The 24098-nt window shown below is 42.6% G+C and overlaps 2 protein-coding genes across 2 annotated transcripts in view; one reads left to right on the plus strand and one right to left on the minus strand.

Moving 5' to 3' along the window:
* Positions 1 to 9881, plus strand: part of WWTR1 (WW domain containing transcription regulator 1) — a 73748-nt gene extending 63867 nt beyond the window's left edge. The window contains exons 4-6 of the mRNA XM_074834468.1: positions 4345 to 4478; positions 5015 to 5127; positions 6184 to 9881. Coding sequence (XP_074690569.1) covers positions 4345 to 4478; positions 5015 to 5127; positions 6184 to 6368 — 432 coding nt within the window. The 3' untranslated portion in view covers positions 6369 to 9881. The remainder of the gene's footprint in view (positions 1 to 4344; positions 4479 to 5014; positions 5128 to 6183) is intronic.
* Positions 9882 to 13446: 3565 nt separating this feature from the next.
* Positions 13447 to 18485, minus strand: TM4SF4 (transmembrane 4 L six family member 4). Its single transcript, XM_074834480.1, has 5 exons — positions 18080 to 18485; positions 17730 to 17819; positions 15566 to 15699; positions 13964 to 14153; positions 13447 to 13666 (listed from the first exon to the last, which is right to left on the minus strand). The coding sequence occupies exons 1-5, from the start codon at positions 18251 to 18253 to the stop codon at positions 13649 to 13651; spliced, it is 606 nt and encodes a 201-aa protein (XP_074690581.1). The 5' UTR covers positions 18254 to 18485; the 3' UTR covers positions 13447 to 13648.
* Positions 18486 to 24098: the final 5613 nt, after the last annotated feature.

A 24098-nucleotide genomic window follows, 5' to 3' on the forward strand; every position in this document is an offset into this window, starting at 1 on the left:
GTAAGAAATCTCTGACAGAGTCCTGGAGGGAAGATGTCCCAGCACTTCTCTGTGTGCACAGGTGCCATCTTGCACCTTATTTGGAGGGGCGCAAGCAGTCCCCAGAAAGGCAACAATTCGCAGAGGTTCCTTTCTGATCTCCCAATCCTATTCCATAAATTTGTGCATGGAAAGATACAGGGGCTCAAAAGAGGCTGTAGAAGGAGTGGTGTATGGGGGTGCAGAGGAAGATTTATCACTCTCTTGTCCTCACAGGGTGGAGCCTTACTGGCCTGCTACAGCCTGAACAGAGGAGTGCCCTGCTGTGCTCTGTGCACCGCACAGCCTGGCCCGCAGTCTGATTTACCGACAGCGCAGGCGATACCTACATGTCTCACTTCCCACTTCTCATGAGGAAGAAAAGGAATTGGAGTGACTAGCAATGTAAACTCACTATAAAAATGCCTCCCCCAGTTGGAAGTGACTGTTTGGCAGCTAAGCTTGGAGCTCCGTTCAGTTCTGCCAAGGAGGGTAGGAGGGTTCCAGGAAGCGTGACAGCGAATCTCTAGATTTGTCTGGCATCTGGCTAAAAAGGGGTTTACATCAGGGTTGTGTTCAGAGGCAGTGAATAGTTCAACTCACTGCAGTGCTTCGAAGCTTTTAAAGATTTTCGCAGATAACCACTGACGAAGCTTTTTGACATGCCTTTGTGATGTCAGAGTACTGTGGGATTTTTTAACTTAGTTTGGTTATTTAGTTTTTAAATCCCCTCTGGGTTTTTGAAATAGCATCTGCAGTAGTGCCAAGTAGATCATGACGGGCATTCGGTCCTTTCTGAACTAAATGCTGAGGATTGTCTGCTGGCCAATGGCAGGCACTCCTGCCTTTGGGAGCTAATTAGAGTAGCCAAGGCTATTCTCGTAGCTTGCAACTGTAATATTGCCATTCACAGGGCTGCGAGAGGTCTCTGGTATTTTTTGCCAGACTTTTTAACCTAGGGTAGGAGATTCCTGAATATTATTCTTAAGAACCTTGTAACCATGCTTAGAATAGAGAGCAGGACATAGCAGGCTATCACACAGCTTTTGTGATGGTGTAATTGATCCATTACTATTGACCATTGCTGTAATAACTATCAAGGAAGCGAAGAAGTCTGACATCCGTAGCGGTACTAAAATTGTAATGTGACTTCTGAACAAACCACCTGCATCAGGCAGCAGCAGAGGAGGAGCATACTTCAACATGTGGCAGAGCCAGTGCTCAGCTTCCCCAGCCTAACTCTGACTCCAGTGTGCAGGAGTCTGTTGTTCCGTATCATAAAGTGCACACTGAGTTAATATTACAAGCAACATGCAATACATTGAAATAAAGACATGGGAGGTGTCACGCCGTTACCCAAGTGAGGGTAGGTCAAGTAACTTCATAATAAAGGTGGTTTTTCTTGAAAAAAAGAAGAGACAGGAACTTAGATTTTGTAAATGCCAGCGTGAGTCTTTCTTTAGGATGCTGGAGGCTTTTCAGCTCACAAATTGCCTTGCTTTGCAAAGCCTGTCTAAATCATGTAAATAGATTAAACATTCCTGGGATGGATTGTTGGCCCTGCTGCGGTTAGCGGTTGGGAGGGCCAGTTACTGTACCTAGGGATGTGATTAATAAACCTGGGTATTAATCTCTCCTTGTTGGACCAAGCAGTAGTTGGCACCATGTTTTCCAGAGATCACTGTCTGAATTCCCCAACTGCACAGGTGAGCTGCAGGACAGAGGACAGCCAGCCAGCATTAGGGTCTGCAAATACATGTGAGATTCACAGCACTTTGTGCAGGAGCAGTAAGTCCAGTGCCCTGGAAAGAATGGACATTTTGCAATGCTTTCCCTTTTGTGGAAGGCAGTTCAGGGAAAAACCTTCAAGTTTAACAAAAATCCTTCTCAAATGGATGACTGTTCATCTTACTGGCCATAGGATAAGCAGCCTGGTGCGCAGCAGTAATGTAGTCTCTGAGCCCTTGTTCTTGCTTCGTTAATAGTCTATTCTGAGCTACTTCTGGAAATTAAATCACTGGGGAAACAGGGAGTAAGTTACAGAAGTTAACAATGTTTTCGGTTTTTCCCTCTTACAGTATGATACAGAAAAATCTTTGTGTCTTTCTGGAGGAAGGCAGCGCCTGTGGTGTTCTGTAGAGAGAAGGTGTGGTCGCGGCAGGTGCAGGCTAAGCTGAGCTCAGAGGGCCACTAACAGTGACACGGAAGTAGCACAGGTTTCAGCGTGCCCGTGGCACACACTTGGGCATCTAGCCCACAGTAAAAGCTGTTCTGTTGTCACCTCGCTCACGTTAGCTACAGTTAGTTGTCCCAAGTACAGTCATAGCTGTTTATTGAAGTGGCACAGGCGCTGCATTATCAGAAAGTTCATCTTGGAGTGTCACATGGAACAGCTAGCGGTTAGATCTGAACCTGCTGGGCGTGCTCGGAGCTGCTCCACTGTATTTGCGGTAAAGAGTTTGCACACTGTGCCCAGGGCTTTCAGCACTCAGAAAAACACACTGACCTTGGTAGTTGAGTGCCTTACTCCATGTTAGATAAACCTCATCTTGGAACTTCAGCTGTTGTGGGAGGAACGTCCTTAAAGCGCAGCCTGTGTACTGGTATTAACCTAAATTTAGTCAGTACAGGTGCAGTTTTGGTTGGTTGTTTTTGCCAGATGGAACAAGCCAGCAGCAATAGATGGAAGAAATTATCTGCTCTTTGCAGTGTTGTTTATTTGGCTGGGCATTTTTTGAGTCAGTCTGTAAGAGAAATAAAAAGCTGTGAGGAAATTCTTGCCTATTTCTCTGCAGTTCAGCAAGGGAGGAAGAAAATTTATTTCATGGAGCGTTAAAGATATGAAACTCCCTTGGTCAATAACACTGTATTTTTTGCAGTGAACTTCAATTTTATGTGCAACTGCATTTTTTCAGTAGTTGGAGGTTCAGAAATCTCTACTAGTGCTTTGTGTTTTACTGTTTTGGAAAGCTACCAGAGGAATCATGGACTTAAGGGAGGAGAGGTGTTTGCTTATTTCATTTAAAAAAAAAAAAAGGTTGAGCAAACTAGGTAAAAAACAGATACAGCTTTATTATTTTAAGGTCTTAGGATATTTGGAAGATCCCCTGGAGCCGAACACCCTTTGCATAGGCCTCTGTACCACTAGATGTCACGGTTGTTTCACAGGTAGCGCTACAAGAATTCATCTTTCAGGAAGAGTTCTGAAACAAGTTTCCTTTGGCTCTAATTGCTCGTTTGTCATCCTGAAGACAGTGTACATGAGGACAGGTCATTAGGCAGATGCTTATTATTAGGCGAAGGGTTCATTCTAAAGGTTATTGGGTCAAAGTCTTGGTTCCAGTGGTTTTCTTCTAACATGTTAAGTTCTTCATGTTTGCGAGTGATATTCTTCTGCTTTGGTATATAGCAAATGATGTAATCTAGTAGCAACGCACATAGGTTCCGTGCCTCATCTTGCTCTCTTTCGCAACAGTTTGAACTGAGAACAATTTTACTTAAGGTAAGCTGTTAGACAAATACATGGGAGAGTAAATATGAGTTTGAAGGTTTTAAACTGCTTTTATTATTGCTACTCCAGCACTCAACTGAACAGTAAACTGAAATGGTGATTTGAGTGTTACAGAGCTCTAGTATGGAGGTGAGAGCCCTCAGCTGGGGTCAGCTGGCCCACGAAGCGTGGGCAGGCTGTGGGTGATCACTTGTGGTGTGCAGGCCCATTGGTGTTTGATGCTGAGGTGACACACGAGGTGTCTGAAGTTATAATGCAGGTAATTTGATTTTGTAGGGGTTATGTCTGTGGCCAGCAAGGCTGTAGAGATGCAGTGGTTCTGCAGGTAGCTGTGCCTGTTGGAGGTTGGACTTTCCGCTGGCTGTCTGCCTCTGCTCCTCGCTAGAGCTGCTGCTGTGACAGCTCTGCCCCTAAAGCCATTGATGTCAGCATTTTGTGATTGGCATCACGTGAAAAGAGGGAGGCTCGTTTGAACAGGCAGGCAGGGTCTCTGGGTTAGTGTGAAGCTGATCAGAAGGTGCTCAAGCACATCTGCCCGCTGGCTGGACGGCGGGGCTGGTTTGCAGCCCTGGCAGCGGCTGGAAGGTGGCTCTGCAGTGCTGTAAGCCAGCCCAGTGTGGGTGGGCAGGACAGACGGTGCCTGTCCATGTCATGGCTTCTTCACACCAGTGTGAACAAACAGGCATCAGTTACACTGCTTAGAATTACTGCCCTAAATAAGAAGATGTGTATATATTACATGTTTGCTTGTTACAAGACTGCAGGGCTTCTGAGCTGTTGGAATAACCCTTCCCTCTATTTCTTTGCCTTTCCAGGAAGCTGCTCTATGCAGACAACTTCCCATGGACCCGGAGAACATGGTCCCAGTTCAGACAGCTGTGAGTTCACCTGCCATGGCACAAGACATGAGGCCTATTACAAACAATGGATCTGATCCTTTCTTGAACAGGCAAGTTCATGTCCTCTTCATCAGGCAATTGGTTCTGTTGCCTTCTCTACACTTGTAAAGCTGTCTTTCTCAAGTAGTTTCCTGTATCATCTTCTTTTGTACTCACTGTGAACAGGGTATGGCTGGGTGGCTGACCTGAAATATTTCAGTTTATACTTCAAGAAGGAAGCTTAGAAAAACCAAGCAAAATGGTTTTAATTTACTGTAGGTATATGTAGAAGCTGCAGGTAGAACAGGTACATTACCTAAGTATAAAGAAACTCAGGTTTTTTAGGCTATCAGAACTGGTTTTGTTCAAAGAGTTATATATACATGTGTGTATTTCAGAATTTAAGAGTGGTCCCACTTCAGTCGCTTTATATTTGGGCTGATACAACATGACCACATTAGTGGCCAACCGTTGACAATGAGGCTTAACGACTCAGTATTTAACTTTAATATCTAACTGACTGTGCTGTCCTTTTTCAAGCACCATGATCAGGGGCTGTGTCTGCCAGAACATCGTTACTGAGGCTTTTTCATGTTTCAATTTACAGCGGGCCATACCATTCCAGGGAACAGAGTACAGACAGTGGCTTGGGATTGGGATGCTACAGTATACCAACAACACCTGAAGATTTCCTCAGCAACGTAGATGAGATGGATACAGGTAGAATACTCTGATTTAGCTTAAAGTATACGATATGAATAACTTTATGTTTTATAATTGCATAACTGAATGATAATCTCTCGCTTTTCTCTGCAAGAGAACAGACTTGAGACTGGGGGGGAAAATGCCTGAAAGGTATTTCATGCCTGGAAGGTTCTCAGCTTTAACTTAGGTCCAGATTCCACCCTTTTACATTAGACTGATATTAAACAAAATAATTAAAAGTTGGAAAATGTGAGCCTTAATTTGTGTTTTCATGCCATAGTCCAAGGTAGGAGTAGTAAAAATCTGGTCTCAGGCTACATTCTTGGTACAAATCACTGCGTTTTCTAACTCTGGGAAATCAGTCTCACTGATAAGTCTCTTACAATGGCAAAATTGGTTTTGCCTTCAAACAGAATGTATTTAGCTAGTTTAGGTTTTGGTCTGTATTTATTTTTATATCAGCATCCTCATGGTGTTTAAAATACTGAAATACATTACTAGGAAACCAACAGCTTTTTTTCCAGACAGTGAAATTCTCAGCACTTCCTCACCTAAACTTCCTTTTGAAGTCATCAGAAGTTCTAGATGATGCAAAGAGTGAAAGGTTTCTCTATTTAAGTTTTTCATGCTTGTTATTATTAATTTATGAAAAAAGTAATATAATATTGCAGAAAAACACTTTTTTCAGTTACGCCCCATGGGCAGCATTGGCCCTTGTGCCAAGAGAAGGTGAGAGGGTTTACATAAGAATGGGTGGGATGGCTCCTTGTGCAGACCAGTGAACTCTGAACAGTCGTGCTTCCCGAGTGGAAGGTCAGAGGCCGATTACTTCCAACGCTGCTGGAAAGGGCCTTTTGTGCTTTTGAGAGCAAAGCAAGGATATGAAATTAACTCTTAGAAGAATATGCATTCTGCAAGCAGATACGGTTTTGAGGTAGTGTTTGTAGAGGACAGGAATGCTCACAAACACGTATGGGAAAGGGGGAGTCTAATTTTTATATCAATTATGTTGTTTTAAATTACCCAAAAGAAGAGTTTGGTATTTCAAAAGTTCTTCTTTACTTTTCCTAGGAGAAACTATAGCACAGACAACAATGAACATAAATCCACAACAAACACGTTTCCCTGATTTCCTCGACTGTCTTCCAGGAACAAACGTTGATCTTGGGACTCTAGAGTCAGAAGACTTGATCCCTATCCTCAACGACGTAGAGTCAGTACTCAACAAAAACGAGCCCTTCCTTACCTGGCTGTAATCATTCAGTGCTGATTGGGCCTACAATGCAATTCAGCATTTCTTTTTCCTCTTGAGATAGAGGTAGAATATCTGAAAATCCTCAAGAGGTACACCTTACTGCCTTAATGACTTTTGTTACATCATCTTTATGGTCAGTTTAATCTCTGCCTGGATTTGATTGACACTAATTTAAATATAAAATACATATATATATATATACACACACACACACCACATATATGCATATATATTTCTTCCTCTTTAAAAAACACACCACTTTAGATATCCGTATACTTCTTCACCTTTTCAGACCAGGCAGAAATGTTTCACTTTGACAGAAAGTGGGTGGTGTTTGTGCATGTCCCTGACTGATCTCCTAGGTATTGATTATCATCACAAACCCTTCAGGAATCACGAAAGCTAACTACGAGGTCACTTAGTTCAAAAAACATGCACGGCATCAGGCCACGAGAGCGGTTTTATTACTATGTTTATGACAATAGTATCAGAAGCTTTTTTTATCAACTTACTTAAGCTTTAAAAATCTTTTTTTCATTCTTAGTAACTAACTGTGCTGTATGGAATACAGATCAAATCTGATCCATATCAACCATAATAATTCTCATTATATATTTGTAAAGGCACAAACAGTACTATTGCAGTTTCTTTTTTCAGTATATTACTGTATAGTTTTTGGAAAATAAATACTTCCAATCTGAAAGTACCAGAATTGTTTAGCAACATTTTTACACTACAGTATTGTTGCAAAATAAACCAGACTGGTACTGACTGCTGCCTTTTAAAAACAAAGCAATGTATTATAAAGAAGCAATTTTTTTTTAAAGATCTTAGATTTTGATGTTTATTATATTAAGCACTACAGTTTTGTAACTTAACACATGAACAAACAATTTTTTATATATATAAAATTTGTGGGAAATAAATGCAAGAACATGCTTTTAAAATCAGGTCTGAAAAACGTGGCACAACTTGTTAATTTCATATGCAGTGGGAAAAAACCCTTGCTCATACTGTTTTCAATAATGTTTTTAACTGACAATGTCAAAATACATGTAGTTGTATACATGGAAAAAGGTGGTGGCTTTATCAGGCAGTGCTGTAACTTCTCTGGTAAAGCTGCTTGGCTCTTAAGTCTTTCACTTGTAGCAGGAGGTGTGCAGGACACGAGGTGTGTTCTGTGGCTGTCTTCCTGTAGTAGATCCTACAAACACTTCCTTAGCAGAGGTTTGGGACTGAGAAGGCATCAAGGACATTAAGCTTGCGGTTCCCCTGAAATGCAAATGAAGTCCTAAAATTCTTAAATATTTTGAAATTATATTATTTATAATCTATGAATTTAAGCTTTTTATATTGAAAAATATGTCTTTTTATGAAAGGCATTAAAACATTTCTCTAAGCTTAATCCAGGCTATGTAGAGAGAGGAAGAGATGTAGCACTCAGTGTAAATGTGTGTTTGCCAGGTCTAGTAACACTTAACAAGATCTTACTGATGCACCAGAGTATTGATCTCTAAAGGCTTTTTTCCATCTGGTGGAGTGAAGGTAGGTGAAAAGGTCAGAGATGAAGTGATGGGAATATGGAGTAGGTTTGGAAGGCAAACGATGATGTAACAAATGTAGACCTTGCCAGGAAGGGTGGCTGCAGATAGGGATGCACAGAAACGAATCACCAGTGTTCAGTAAAAAACATAACGGGAGAACATGATACAATTAACTACCTTGTCAGTGAGGAACTGCTGGGTGTACATGGTGTCAGAAGATGGAAAATGAAAAGCACACACACTGAAATTTTGAAAAAAGAGATGAAAGGTGAAGACCTATAGTCATGAAGTTTTATTACATAGGGAAAAGTAGCTCTTTTTATGTTTTGGGTTTTTTTTAATAGAAAACGAGATGTGACAGCAGAATTGTTTCTGCACAGAATTTAATTTCTGAATGGGCATTGTGTTTCTTTTATTCTTTTGGAGAGGTTATTTGTTGGGTTTTTGTATTATTTTTGCTAGTGCTAACTGTTGAGATAGCAGAAATTTCTTTTCAACAAAGAGGGGACCTGACAGGGCTGACCAATTATGATTAATCTCTCTCTTTTAAGGATTTCTTCAGGTTGGCAGCCTAAATGAAAAACAGGTGGTCCTAAGGCTTTGTTCTTTAGTGACATGACTGACTTTGGTGAAAGAATTGGAGATTTTTTGGCATCTAGTAGCGATGCCAACGCGTCAGCACTGCGTGAGGGGCCTGACAAACTGAACTCCATTGGTGCTAGAACCATCCCCAGCAGCTGCAGGTCTGAGCTCTGTCAGGATTCAGTCGATATGGCTCATCAGTAGATTCTCTTTAGAAAATGCAGTTTGTTCATCTGCTAGTAAGTCTCTACTATTGCAAATTTAAGTTTTGTCATACCAAAAGATCCTCCAAGCCGAGCGGGTCCTCAGCTGGTGTGAGGCTGCACCGATTTCGCCCGCTGAAGGCCGCGCTTCTCACAGGGAAGACTGGTGCAGTTTCCCAGTAAAGCCACGTGAGATGTTTATTGGAATTGGGAAGCTACAAACTCAATTCCTCTTTCATTGGTGTTTTAGGTGGTTAAGTGTCTTGGTTCAAAAACCTTAAAGAGGTAAAAAAATCAGAAACTATGTTTCCATATTATTTCCATAATAAACCAGCAGCAGATTTGGAACAGGAGGGTGCAATGTGAAACAAAACTTCCAGTGTAAAACAACTGCCAAGATCTTTGCTCAGTGATGAACCAAATCATGGTTAAGTTAAAAGTGATTCTTTACACGGTAAGCTTTTCATTTTTGTGATGGAGAGGATGTATCAGACAAAGTGCAGCAGCAACAAAATCTCTTTTTTAAAGTTCTCCTTCTGGCTTTAAACAGGCTTATGGCAGAACTTCTAAGTATTCAAAGCATATGTAATTCTTAAGACACTAAATTTATTGCTGACAATACTTCACTGTACTATTTCAAGTTTTGAACATTTACTTTACTAAATGTACACTGTCTACTTGTAGAAATACAATAAATATGCCAGCAGTCAGTTTTACTGTTGGCCATCACTGAGGGTGGCACACGTAAGTCTTGGTGATACGAAGTAATGGGGTGTTGTTATTTACAGTTTGTATTCTGGTAATACTGTTAGAATGTAACTTGGGGAGGGATTGGGTTTGACTTTCTGACAACAAATGCTGTTTGGGGGAAGGGAAGGGAAGGATTAAAATGTCTATTTTAAATACAGAAAAATATGGGTGTTCAAATAAACTTGTTTCCTAATACACTACATCTACGTACATGCTAGTACTTTAACTTTTTTATTTACTTTTTTCATTTTGTTATATGACATGTGTGAGCATTTGTTTCTAATTTTGAGTACCTTTCAACAAATTTTATGTATCAAAAGCAATCAGATCAAACTGTTGTATCCAGAGTTTGATTCTGGTTTGGGTTTTTTTTTTTATTTCTTTGATCTTGTACATGAAAAACAAATATAAATGAAGTTAAAGATTTTGGATGCATATTGGTTTATTAAATTGTTTCTTCTTTTTCTTTGGAGGATTTTAGTACGCATGTGCCAGGGAACTGTGTAACGCAGCTTGGAGTAAAGGTACAGACATACTATTTATGCAAAAGACATACATTTTTCATTAAATGATTAGGACTTTGCAAATGCAATGGGTTATTTTACCGTTATGTATCAGTTTATTAGTAGTTGTTATGGCTGTTAGTGGTGGTTAGTTTTACTCGTAATGCTTGCAATGTCCTCCCCAGTGCCACCATTACTTGTTTCTTTTAGTGGCACCTTGTGATGCATAATTCACTAACACACACAAATGTTTTGTTACAATATGTTTAATACCATTATCTCTAAGCAGAAGGGTTAGCACCAAGTCCATTTGCTGTTAAGTTCTGTTTTGGGGACTTGAATAGTGCATTGTTTTCAGTCTGATCCCTTACTCAAGAAGTTTCTTAAATTCTGCATTAAGAAAATGCCTGTTGTCTTCCCTTGGAACAAGATATGAAACGGAAACATGGGCTTGTATTTGAGGATCTGGTCTTCACTGCTATGGAACATGACATGGGTGATTCAGGATCCAATCCAGCTGATACTATTAATTAAGACTCTTCCTTGAATCACTCCCTCACATAATTTATTCTAATTAATTGTTAGAACGTTTCTAACACTATCTTGTGTTTAGATAAAAAAGCTCTGGAGTCTCCACCAAACAGAAACATGAAGTGTACAAACTAGCTCCTGAGCCTGTTTTGAGAAGTGTGTTTGTTAATTCACGGTTTATTTACTCAGGAATATTAATCAGGTTTCTCTGGCAGAAGCACTGAAGGTGTGTTTGTCTATAGAGGTCATTCAGTTTGTTCCTGACGATGCCAACTCACGTCTTGGAAGTGATGTCCCGTTGCTTCCCCACGGCTCAGCGGTGCGACCCGCAGTGGCCGCTGCTCCGAGCGCTGGCGGCAGGGCCTCCCCGCAGGGCCCCCCCCGGGCTTCCCCGCAGGGCCGCGGCAGGGCCTCCCCGCAGGGCCTCCCCCGGGCGCTCCCACTGCGCTGCTTCCACTGCAGGCCCCTCTCGGGCGTTTTTCCCGCCCGGCGCTCAGAGCCGGCGCTGCCCGCTGCCAGCAGGGCCCGTCCCCCACCGCTCAGCTCTGTCCACTGCAGCCGCGTGCAGCAGCCCAGCAAAGTTCAGACCCTGTGTCAGGGCGGGGTGGGCGTTCTGGTGTTTTCTTCCTTGTTTCTATTGGGACTATATAATTCTATGATTCCTTGTGACCCGCGGCTGACGGGCTTCCCTCAGCCGAGCCCGGCCGGGCCCGGGACGGGGGTGGGGGGGGAGCGGGTTCTCCCGCCCTCCCCTCAGGAGCGACCGAGGCGGCGGCAGGTAGGAGGAGGTGGGCGGGGGAGGCCGCGGGGCCGGGCCCAGGGCAGCTCCCGCCGCCGGCCGGGCCGGAGCTCGGGCCCGCGGGGCCCCCCGGGCGGCGTTGGGGTGCGCGGCGGGGGCTGCAGCCCCGGGCGGCGGGGGCGGCCCCGGGAGGGCGCGCTGCGGGCCGGGCCCGCCGCCACACCGGCACCGGCGCGGCCGAGGCCTTTGCCGGCAGCCTCCAGGTGATGGCATTGACCCGCTGGCACAGTTAATGAGGAGATTAATGGTGCGTTTTTCAGCGCCTGCTAATGATTTGTTTCGGTTTGGACTGTCCGGATCCCCTGGCGGGAGCAGCCTGTGCTTCAGCAAAGGGTCCCGCAGCGGGTCCGCTTCCCGAGTGAAGGTGTCCGTTAGAAGGGCCTGTAGTGTGGGCAGCGCTTTTCTGATTTCAGATAAACGGGGTGTCCTGTCCCAGTGAAAAAGTAACGTGGCAAGAAAAAGCTTCAGAGGCATTTTATCCGGGTTTTTATTCATGTCCATCGCTGTGAGGCCAGTGGCCGCCCTCAGGGGTAAGTCCCCCCTCCGCGGGCAGGAGGGTTGCTCCAGGTTTGCCGTTGTTTGCCTTGTTGCTGGTTACACTGTCAGTAATGCAGAAGCCATGAAGGGGAAGCCGGAGTTTTGAACTGGGGTTGATGAACATTCAAGACTAGAATTGATGTTAGAAAACATCCTTTGCTCTTGGCTGAGCAGATGTCTTTTAACTTTGTGTATGTTACTTCCTAATTTTAGAAATGAACCTTTTGCGAAGAGTTGCCAGTTAAATAATGCAGCGTTCCCTGACGAGGGACGCTGGGCTGTGGTTAATGTGCCATCTCGTTGTAGTCTATTTATTGGAGACAATGAGTAACGAGAGCTTCAACTCTGTATAGCTGAGCCATGCAGGGGCACCAGTTTTGTCAGGCTGAGGTTGAAATGTATGGGCTCAAAACCACATGCACACGCTCCACATGTTGTAATCTGGGTTGTTAAATAACCTATGTGGGGTTTTTTATGTAAACTCTCAGCTGAAGCAATGCCAAACACTGTCAAAATTGCCATGCTCTCGGCACCCTGATCAACCAGCCACTGAGCAGCCAGTTTTTACGGGTGAATAATGAAGCTTCAGATGACATGTGCATCTCTCAGATTTTACAAATGATACTAATATTTTTTCTTTAGGCTGCTAGGATTTCCATATCTGTATATGTGTATATATGTTGACACTTGTACACTCTAAAACTGCGTGTGGTGTTCAAGTTGGTCTGTTTGAACACTTTCAGTTCTCCCTGTTCATGGTTTCTCTCTTGCTGCCATCGTTCTGTTCCTCTCTAGCATTGTACTCTCTTTACTTGTGACTTTTCTCCCAGGAGTACCACAGGCCCACTGTATCTTTCTCTTTACAGCAATCTATGATCAGTCCCTCTCCCTGATTTCACTGGACGTTTTGCTCAGTAAATACACAGAGCGCGATCTCCAACTACTGCAGCACTGACACTGGAGTTCAGTGTGACTCCCTTGAAATTAAACGCTAGGGGAGAGCCTCAGGTGTTAACCCTAACTATGGATTTAGGAACACTGTTGCTGGCACTTTAAAATGCTGGATCCCCCGAGCTGCTGGTTGCAGTTGGTGCACACTTGCTCAGTGCAGCCCGAGGGCAAGGTGTGGGTGCAGCCGGGATCACAGGGTGGAACCTGTGGGCCTTGTCTCGGTATCTGCTGTGTACCAGCTCATGGTCGAACACCACCGTGTAGTTGGGCATTGACTCATGAGGCACCCGTTGGTTTTGGTTTTACGTATCATAGCTTCCTGTTTGTTATTTATTATCCCAAGTCTCCCGCAAAGATTTATGTGTTCTGTTTATTAATATACCAAAATTGTACACTATGCAGCTACCCGTCCCTTTGTTGAATGCTGATGAGAAACATTCCATGTTCCCAAAGGATTCATATAAATAAAACAAGACAAATGTGAGATGAGGTGCAGGACAGCTGCTAACCACAGATGAAAGAGTAGATGTAAGATGGTTGCATCAGTGGGTGGTGATATAAAGGGTACTCTCAAATTCCCTAGCAATCCACCGGAACAGGTGGGAGAGACAGCTGTTTCTAAAGAGTTTTTTTAATAATTTCTTTTATCATCTTTCACAATGTATCACTGAGGCCAGAGTTGAATTTCACTTATTTTATTCCATGATGAGGGGTTTCAGGAAGGCTGGAAAGGGAGTCAGGGCTTCGTAACGTTAGTGGGGGAAGTGCCCGTCATTCTCATCTTCTTAGCCAGAGGCGATGCATCCCAGGGCTGCGTTACGGAGCAGCTGCAGAAGGGAGCCTCCCAAGATAAGGAGGGCTGTCTGCAACATTCATATTCTTTAGACAGTTCCATCTTCCTGGAAGAATGAAAACATGGAGGTAATTTAGTGGCTGCTATCCCTGTGACTTTCAAAGGTTTTTATTTCCCAGTGGCTATGGGAAGCTGTCACATAAACCCCATAAATACGGACTGAGATCATATTTTCAGCACCTGGCAACTCTGTAGGGTTTCAGCTGTACTTTAGAAAACACAATCATGACAATCATGGTGCTGAACGAAGGCTAGTTTAGTTTTTTGGACAGTCAGCTGGTCACGTGTATAGATAACTATTACCAGTACACAAAGTAGTGAAAGAAAACCATCAGTTGCTCACCCCACAACATCCGCAACATTTGCAGTCCCCACAGATTGTTCCAAACAGGCCGTTCACCACCTGAATGCCACAGAGCACTACCTGGATCCCACTCATGATCAGCAGCAAGGAGAAGAGGGTTAGGTTCCACGGGACGATGTTTTCGGGTGACTGACATGCGCTCCACAATGTGTGGTTAGCAAGGTAATTCCTGGCGGGGGGGGAACAAAACAGTTACAAAGACGACATTAGCCCTGCTGACATCTGCTGGCTGTCGGCACCCACAGATACGGGGCCCGCGGGGTCTCCCTGGGAGCACGGCGCCTCCCAGAACTCCTCCTTGCCAGAAACACTGGGATTTTACTTGATTACAGTATTAGATTTTTGTGTGTGTGTGCACATGTGTGTGTGTGCAAGGCCTGATGCTGGATTGGGGCGTTCAGTACCTCAAAATACAGTTGGGCACAAGGAAGCAATGTTGCATTCTACACCGAAATATTTGTCTTTATTTACTGTAGTACATTGTAATAAAACCAAAACAAGTGAATTATCAAAACAGTATGATAAAAGATGAATAAACTCAGTTTTCCTAACAAAATATCAAATGCTACAAGACCAGTTGCCTCCTGCCCACTGAGCAGAAAAGAGCAACCTTTGCTGTTCTAGATGCCTCATCTGAAGAACAGCAGTATTAGGTAAAAGTATTTTCCGTAATTTTTCCCTTCACATTTCCATTTGTGAACTGCTTAACCACTTACTATACTTCATCTGCATATTCTTAATGCTGTTTTGTTTCCTGTGTTCTTGTCAAGTGATTCCTTGTCTGCAACCAAAATTATGTTTGAAACAGCATATTTTTGCAAAGAATGCCAGAATTAGACCAAAGCCTTAGGTCAGCCCTCACTGTCCCATGAACAGATAATGTGTAACATACAACATTATACTTCTTTTTTTCTTTTTTTTTCTTTTCAACCTAAACTATAGTTTTGTGGTGTATTATGCAAGAAATGCTGCTAGGTCACTCTTGACTGAGGAGGACTGATTAAAGATTCTCGGGTGGTGAGGGGTTGGTCTCTTCTGATCGTACCTACTCTCCTCGGTAATGCACTGTGCCCTGTTTTCTGTTGGACCTCTGCTGGCTTCAGCCCCGAGCAGTTGAGTTGCTGGGTTTTGTGTTCTCCACACCGCCCCACTGAACATGGTAAGTATAGATGACAGCAAACACGCTTGAGTTGCAGAGTGTGAGGAACAGACAACTTCCAAATTCCATAAGTGAGGTAAAATGGCACATTAATCATTTGAATACCATTTCAAAATGTCACTGCTATTTACCTAGATGAAATTTTCCCTGTGTACTGCTTATCATCCCAAGAATAACCTAGAAGCTGTGCATTTCTCTTTACTGGCTCCTTTGAAACTCAGTAGTTTTGATTGTACTTGCTATTCTTTACATCCATGCTCTTGAACGTTATTTAGTATTGCTGTGCATTGCTGACTCTTCTAAGAGCTTCTGTGTTTTAGACGAACAGTGTAATTCCCATTTTTATACAACAGATTTGGAAGCTAAATCATATCACAGACTTAAAACATGTATAAATTCTTTTTGTGATTGTCTTGTCTTACCCATCCTGGAAAGGATAGGTCCACTGTGTTCCAGTGTAGCATTTAGGGCCTCTGTTTAGGGCTACTGCTGACAAAACAAAGCAGTATCCAGCTCCCAGGACTCCAATTGTAGCAAATATTATAGAAGAAAACATCTGATGAAGAGAAAAATAATGTTATTTTTGTTCTCATTCAAACAATGAAATGTACCGTATTAATGTGAATGTACATTCCCTAAATTCAGCTTTTAAAATAGTCGGCTCCTGAACAGCTAAAATATATTAGTTTGCAATTACCTAATAAATGTGTAACACATACCTGCACTGGTATTTAGAAGCTTTAAATGCATTAGCCCCGTCTGCCTGCAGACGGAAGGGGTGGATGCTGCCGCAGCAGATGGCACTCCTCCCCTTCAGACAGGATTTATCCAGCAGACCTCGGTGCTGTTCAGGGTCCTGTGTCTCACCGAAGTGGATGTCTTTCTCAAGATACTATAAGTAAGACTGAAGTCTTGGACCACTCAAGGCATTAAAAAAACATCTACAGTACTCTTTACAAGTTAGCTTTAGTATCTTGGTCGTAGTTGGACCAAGTAATTCTATTTTTCCCTCCTGAGTCTCCCCTTCAGGTTTCATATTGTTATACTTCATCTCCTCGCAGGTACTTGTCCTCATTCGCTCTAATAGCGCAATTGGAGTGGATTGGACAGGATGTCTTTACTTTTCTGGCTTTCCATCACAGCATTTTCATATATACCAATATGTAAGGAAATCATGCAAAAGCTAATGCCTTGCTTGAATTCTGAAGCACTTGTAGCCATAATAGTTTGTAGGTAGAGGTAGTGTCTTTCGTTGGATCAAAGTGGAGGAAAAGGTGGAGGGGAAAAAAGAGACATACTTTCAGGTCTGTTAGCTTTTACTCAGACATCACAAGGCTCTTGGTTGAGCGTTGACATGCATTTGTATGTTCGCTTATCTGGTGGGGCTAATTTATACATCCTGTTTGTGTAGTAGACATCACAGTAATGGTGTTTGTGAACATACAAGAGCAAATTCAGTTCCCAGCCATGCTGTGGTAAGAGCACCAGGACACTCTCATCACGGTGTACTCGGTGCTTGTGACGGGTCTCTGTCAGCTGCACCCTCGGGTGGGTCTCCAGCGAGGTGCTGCCGGCTTGCTGGGCGACGCTGGGCGCGCGGGGCTCAGCCTGAACCAGTGCCCCGGCGAGCACCCGTCTGCAGCCACGCGCCCGCTCAGCGGCACCGTGGAGTGCGAGCAGCAGCAACGCGCTGGCAGGTCGGGAGCTGCCCAGTTACACGTGGGCTTCAAAGCTGAACTAGAGCATGTTCACTGCTAACAGAAAAGGGATGTACAGTGCGGGGAAGAGGTGTACCTGGCTCCATCTCCCCCACCTCGCACTTCCACCTGCTTTGTTGGGGCTGCATCAAGAGAGCATCAGAGACAGGGGATCTAGGGAAGGCTCCTTGTTAACATCACAGTTATCATTCTTTTCCTATTTGTTTTTTCCTTTTTTTCAGTTGAAAACCTGTTCCTTTATAAAAAAGTGTAATGATCTACTTGAGCCAAACAATTTATTTCAAAAGGACAGACTTTCCTAGTAGAAATAGATTTATTTTTTCTCTAATCTCATTTTTAAACTAAAATGCTTGAAATGTTTACTAGTGTCTGAAGGCATCCATTTGAAAATTTTCACTTCTGTTGTGAAAGGAAGCTATCCATTGAAAGTGGAGCCTGGTTTACCTGGTTTTGAGCAGGAGGTTGGATTAGGTGACCTCCCAAGGTCTCTTCCAACCTGAAATTTCCTATGAACCTAATGAGATACTCACAGCCCATTGTGTGGGTCTGCAGTGACCTGGGAATGTCAGAATAATTTTTAAAACTGCCAACAAAAAATGGCTAAAGAGAGAACTGTTATGCTCAGCAACACAAAGTGCAGATCTGTCAGAAATTAGTTTTAACTGTGATAGCAAAATACAACACTGCAGTACCGTTGTGGTACCTGTGGTACAACATTAAAGGCATCCACAATTTTTAACAGCCTGCTATTTCTGCTTTCCAGCACTCAAACAAATGGCAGGACTTTGTGTCCTACACTCTGGACAGAAGATACATATATCAGTAACAATTTAGCTTTTACTTTTTTGCCATGTTTCCTCTCACTTACCGCAAACCTCTTTCCACAGCTCGCATTACCACAGCATCCACAGCAATCATTATTCTTAAGGCCCAAAAATACCAAGGCAGGAAAGATCATCTACCAATAACAGAAATATGGTTTGAATTGGCATGAATTCAAGTTACATTTGCTTTTAAATATAATAGTTCTATGTCTTTTTTTTCCTTATCACTAAATTAAGTTACTTATTGCAAAACAGTTGGATGACTTGTAACTTTTTTGTTTATAAAAGAAGAATTTGCAGTGTGGGAACCTGCATTTGAGGTACTGAGGAAATTCAACAGTGCAAAGTCATGCTGGGGGTGGAAAGGTGGCAATGTCTGAATTTATGTACTCACCAATACACCAGATCCCAAGATGCCTCCGAAGTACCAAACCTCATCTGTAATGTGCAGATTGTTTTCAACCACTTTTCCTCCAGGGAAAAATAATAAAATGTTAGCGAGTGTACATAGCACAGCCAGGGGGATAAGAGTGGTTCCCAGGCACTTAGCACAACCTCCCGTGCACATGCTTTTTTTAAAGAAATGGCAAACACAATTAAAGGCAGAGGAAAAATCTCTCAGGCGTTCTCAGAACTGCTTTATAAAAAGGAGCTTCTCAGTATACTTTACAAAATCCAGTTTCTGCTATGCCTGTAGAGGAGCGAGCCTGTAGAATGCTCCCTTCAGAGACGTTGCTGCAGTTGATCAGAGCGCAGTGTGCTGGTTATTTATACGTTCTTGCGGCCGTGATGTCAATTTTCTGAACGTCCGTAAATGAAATTACATTCAGTGCAGCCTCTGATTTTACTATGACAACCAATAACCTCTGTTAATGTTTTACTAATGTGGATGAGACACTTCATTATCTGGGCTCAGGTCATGGATAGATATCCTTCTTAGTTCTGGATCATCGTTTTTACAACACAGTCCTTCTTCACACTACAAAGTACTTCTTTGTAAAGACTGACATGAAAACACACAATGTATCATCTGGTGCTAGTAATAACTGGAAAAGTTCTAGTGAATTTTCTTTTCTTTGGAAAAGCTGAGCTAGTCATTTCTTGTTTTGAAGCACTCCGACAATTAGTAGATTTGCAACAGGTCACGAATTACTATGGAGGCAGTGCTTTGCTGCTGGTGTCTCTGAAAAAAAAGTTTCAGTGGACTTGTTCCTTATGCTGTGTCATTTTGTGTTCTCTAAGAATAATGTGTTCCCTTGAAGCCCAGCATTTCATCTGTGCTTAGGCAAAATTTCCACTTAAAATTATGCTGCGTGTGGCAAACAGACCCCTGAGCTTAAGCAGAACCTCACTGGCTTAGCATGCAACATTTATTCAAGCAACCACCTATTTTAAAGCAGGCTCTTCAGCTCTTTAACAGATACTGGATACCTTCTTTTTCTATTTAGACTTGATATCTTGTCCTGTAGAAGTTGTGTTAGGATGATTTTCACACCAATCTTCATTCCTAGCAAACAGTGATAGATGCAATTCCATTGCTGTCCCTGTGTGGACAGAATTCCATGTATTTTGAGATGGGCAACAGTTTCCACTGTGCTCAGAGGGTAAAGCTCAGGAAATTTTCATGCAAATTTGAAATAAGCCTTCTTTTAAATATGTTGAGGCTTTGTTTTGATCCACATAATGGATCTCCGCTGAATCTTCAAAGACAGGCAGCCCAGAAACATCTAGAATTTTACCTTATACAACCACAAAATCCTGTGAAGTACACGATACTGAACTGTCCAGAGCTACGGCTTCAGGTTAAGTGGCAATGCTGAATGATCTGGTTTTCACAGCCACTGTCCTTATAGGAATGACACAGCTGAAAGAAACCCAGGTCACTGTCCATCTAGACTAATTCCCGGATCTGGTTCATCACAAGCCACACCGACAGCTGTGCAGAGACGAGGAAGCCGGGAGAGCAGAGACAGGGACATCCTGAGCCACCACCGATGCTGAAGAAATGTATTTGGAGCCAGAGCCTGGGCCTGACAGCTTTAGGCTTCTTTGCAGGAACAGAAGGATATAAAGCAGTTTTTTATCAGGCTAGAGGGCCAGGCCTAAAGTTTTTAGGCAAATATCTTTTTACTAGAAATCTTATTTAATTATATATGCAGTTCTTGTAGTTGTGAAGTGCAGCTGGAAGGGCTGTCCACCCATGAGAGGGCTCTCAGATGCCTTTTTTCCTGAAGGTGCCAATAGGACACCAACAGGTACTGTCTCTGGCAGATAGTCTGTTTGGGGTTCTGCTGTAACATATGCATCAAACTTAAAGAAAATTAGTTACTACTAATTTAGGTGTGCCACTGGGTACACTCCTGGTGTTTTCAATTGCTAAATTCTGTCTAATTTCAGACAGAAAGGATCACAGTCTTGTTTTTTTTGATTAAAAGATGAAACTATGAAACCCATTTTCATGTCAGACATGATTAGATTTTCGAGCTTCATGTTTACTTCAGGGAGCCTGCTCTCAGACTAAGAAAATTATCACACTATGATTTAATCTTTGCAGGTAAAAAATCAGCTCACTTATTTACTATACACTCACTTGGCCTTGAGTGGGGCAATTTCTGCAAAGATATCTTACTTTTTCCAAAGTGTTCTCTAGAAACTAGGAACCAGCTGGGCAAATGCTAAAGGCTGACAGATTCCGTGATGGCTCAATTGATAATCACATCTTTCTGATATGTCTATTATTGCTTTAATTAAGATAAGTATTTGCATAGATCAAGGGAAATAAGAAATACTCACTGAAAGTAAGTTTTTATTATTGAGAATTTATGGAACTCCCAATACCAGTCACTAAAACAGCTTTTAATGGCTTGGAGAGTACTGTAAATGAAGCACCACTAAGGAAAAATAACACTGTGATTCAGATGGCTGTGCAATTTCTCTGTTAAGGAGTCTCTCTGGAGTATGTGTCTCAGAACAAGGCTGCGAGAAAAGATTATGTTGTGAGAAACAAACAAAAAAGTAAATCTGGACTGAGATCAAATTATGTAAAAGCAAAGGAACTAACAACTTCTTGTGTGATGACACTGAATTTTTCAAATGAGCCACAAATGCTCATAGAAAAGATGGGGGATGCAAAGCCAGTGGGGCTGCCCAGCAATGTTGTTGATGTCCCCAAAGCACCTCTGGATGGAGATGTTGGGTAGATGAGATTTATTCACCAAAATGGTAAGTAGAGCCAAATAAATAAATCTGTCTCACCATTTACCTTTATCTAACCTTGTCTGGGTATGAATACTTAAGGAATAGTATTTTGATGTAATTTGTGAATTATTTAAGTTGGATGGAATTAGGCATGCTTCGTCTGAAGTATCAAGCTATCGAGACTGAGTGAAATGGGTAATGGATCTGGGTCATTTGGCTCCTCTCACCAGGAAGCCATGCTTTACAACAGTCCGATAGCTATATTTAGCTTCTCTTCCTGTTTTATAATCCATAGAAGACTCTGCTTCCATATTCTGGAAAACCAGTTGTAAAGCTACAGGTTAGTCAGTATAACACTGCTAGTCTTCTTTGGCCTCAATATCTAAGAAAATCGTGGTGAAACTTGTAAGCTGTTACTTCGAAAGTTTATATTCTGCATGATTTGTGAGCCTCTTCTCAAAGGTTAGTAATGCTGCAACAACATTGCTCAGTGTCACTATTGCTGATTCTGTTCTCTGTTTAATAATTGTGAAAACCATTATGATGAGGTGAAACTATCAGTATTGCTCAGAAGATGCAGAAGCTGGGGGGCAGAATAGGAAAAACCAACATATCTAAACTCAACGTGAGCATTTGGAGGTTACCCCCCTTTTACCTGGTTTGGAATTTTTAATTCTTAAATTACAAAATACCAGCAAAAATCCAAGACATTGAAACTGCCTGGGAGGTGGGACAATATGTGTAAAAATAAGTGAAGCACCAGCTGGGGACTACAGTAAATCCTAGAATCACTAGAATTGCATAATGCTGAAATCAGCTCTTTGTCCTTTTAAAACAGGGGGAAAAAAAACAGTAATGGGGTCAAATCCCTCTCTTTTCCTCCCGAGCTTATCTAGAACCACAGCACTGATTTCAGTAGAAATAGATCAGGCTCACGTAGGGATACAGTTCACATCAGAATACATCAGATCCATATTTCAGTCCTATTCAGCTATTACACAGTTAAGATGGCCTATTTATAAAAACGGAAAGCAAAAAACCAAACAAACCAAACTCTCCAAAACTGCCCTTAGGAAGTTTTTCTTTCATATAGGTAGGAATTTATTTACTCTTGTAGGCAGCATGTCCTCTTGTTTTGGGATCTGCCTGCTGCATGCTGTTTGTACAATGACATTACACTTTGGCATGAAAGCCCTTTTATGAATCACATATGACAATGAGAGATGAAGATTTTATCATTTTTAGCTACACACCTGTGACAAGCCTGTGTCATTCATTCAGCTACAGCACATGGAGTTATCCGGGTGAATTCTGTCAAAGTTTCCATGTCTAACAGTGGTGTTAGCAGGTGTATATAATTTGACATTAAGCTCAGTTCAGTGGCAGTACCTCTCATTTGGCATTCTGCCTTTAACAAGGACCTGAAACAAAGGTCTGGCAGGACGCAGCTTTCTGTCGGATACATACATAGTAGAGAATAAAGACAGCTGGGTGTAGTTGGGTTTTGTTGGTTATTAACTCGTTGATAAGTTAATTCTGTTACAATTACATATTCATAGTCCAAATTCTTCTTACACATCATGAGATAGTTCTGTAATTGAAATAGTAGGTGAACCAGTTGATAAAAAGATGAGACATTATAGAGTGATAAAGATACACGTCCGCAAATCTGAGAAAGTTCTTGGATTGCAGCAGAATGAGAAATGCCTGTCTGTTGATATTAGGCCTGCAGAAACCAAGGTAGAATAAAATAGCCTGTTTAACGGAAGCTTGGCAGCTTTATGCAGCAGTATAGAGGGAACTGTATCCTGTGTAGGACAGATAGAGCAGAGACAGAACTGCAGGGGTATGACTTACATGTAAACAGCTGACAGCAAATGTACCATGGAGTCCATCTTATATTGTACTAGTCAGGAAATTATCCACAACAGTCCTTTTATCCTATTCCTTACACTGTCACAGCCTCTGCCATTTTTCTTTTTACTTTTTTCTAGTTCTGCAGAGAAGCTGCATCGTCTAAGTGGCATACAAATAAAATGTCATACCTTTAAATCCTGGGTGAAAAAACCACTGCTAAGAGTTATGATCAGTATTGAAGGAGGAGATGGCAGTATCACTCTCTATACCTGTCATACACCTTCTCTCTCACTAGTATAAAATGTTAATGACAATAAAAGCAAATTCAAAACTACAGTTTTGAACGATCCACCTGAACACTGTAAAATCAGGTTAGTGGACCAATTAGTAATGTGTACGGGGACCTGGCTCTGTTTGTTTGGTGCTGGAGGTACCATGGACTGAATGTTGCCATATGAATGTTGCTCACACAAGACACAGTGGCACCCATCTTTCAACAAAGAGTGAATGACTGAATATGGGGTGTGATTCACATCAGCTCCACACCTCTGGCGCCAGGAATTCCTGTGGCACTAGGAAACTAAGGACTTGTTTAAACAACTCCCCTTCCCCAAAGAGTGTCAGAAGTCCCTGGGATGATGCTAGAGACTCTTTTTAGTTAGAAATTATTGTCACTACTGCCAAAATAATCATATGCATTCTTTTGTGTATTAAGAAGACCAGAGGATGGTTCCTTTGTGAGGACCACTCCTAGGAGCAGACGTGTCTGTAGTGCTGAGCGGACTCATGATTCCTGAGAAAATCACACTAGTTTACTTTGTAAAAAGAGTTTTATTCCGGTATTTAGTAAGACAAAGTTTGAGTGGCCTCAAGTTTGCATATAAAGCAACATGAATGAAGTCCACAGGTTCTTGGTGTGATGGGCAGACCGAGCAGAGCAGCCGGGACAGTGACAGTGGTGGTTCCCTGAGGACTGGCAGGTCCCCGTCAAGTGCAGTGCGTTCAGTGCTATTGGCACAGGCCATTTTAGGAGGGGCCTGTGACTGATGGTTCATTGAACAGTTTCTGGGAGTTGTGCTGTATTTGCTTTTCTTGTTGTGTCATTGTGATAGCTCTCAGCCATTCTGCTAGGAGTGGTGGAGGCTGTGAACAGCAGAAGCTGTTTGGTATACATTTAGAAAGCATGGTCCTTTACGTCCCACTGCTCAGCCAGAGCAATTGCCTCTGTCAGGCCCCGCACACTGCTGTGGCCTGTGTTGTACCAACCTGGGTGCTGGGTGTACCCTCCTCCTCCTCGTGGCGCAGACCCATTGGAGGCTGGTGGTTAGCTGGGCCCTGAAGGGAGAGAGGAGCATCTG

Source organism: Strix aluco, chromosome 9, assembly GCF_031877795.1.
Source record: "Strix aluco isolate bStrAlu1 chromosome 9, bStrAlu1.hap1, whole genome shotgun sequence".
Taxonomy (NCBI): Eukaryota; Metazoa; Chordata; class Aves; order Strigiformes; family Strigidae; genus Strix; species Strix aluco.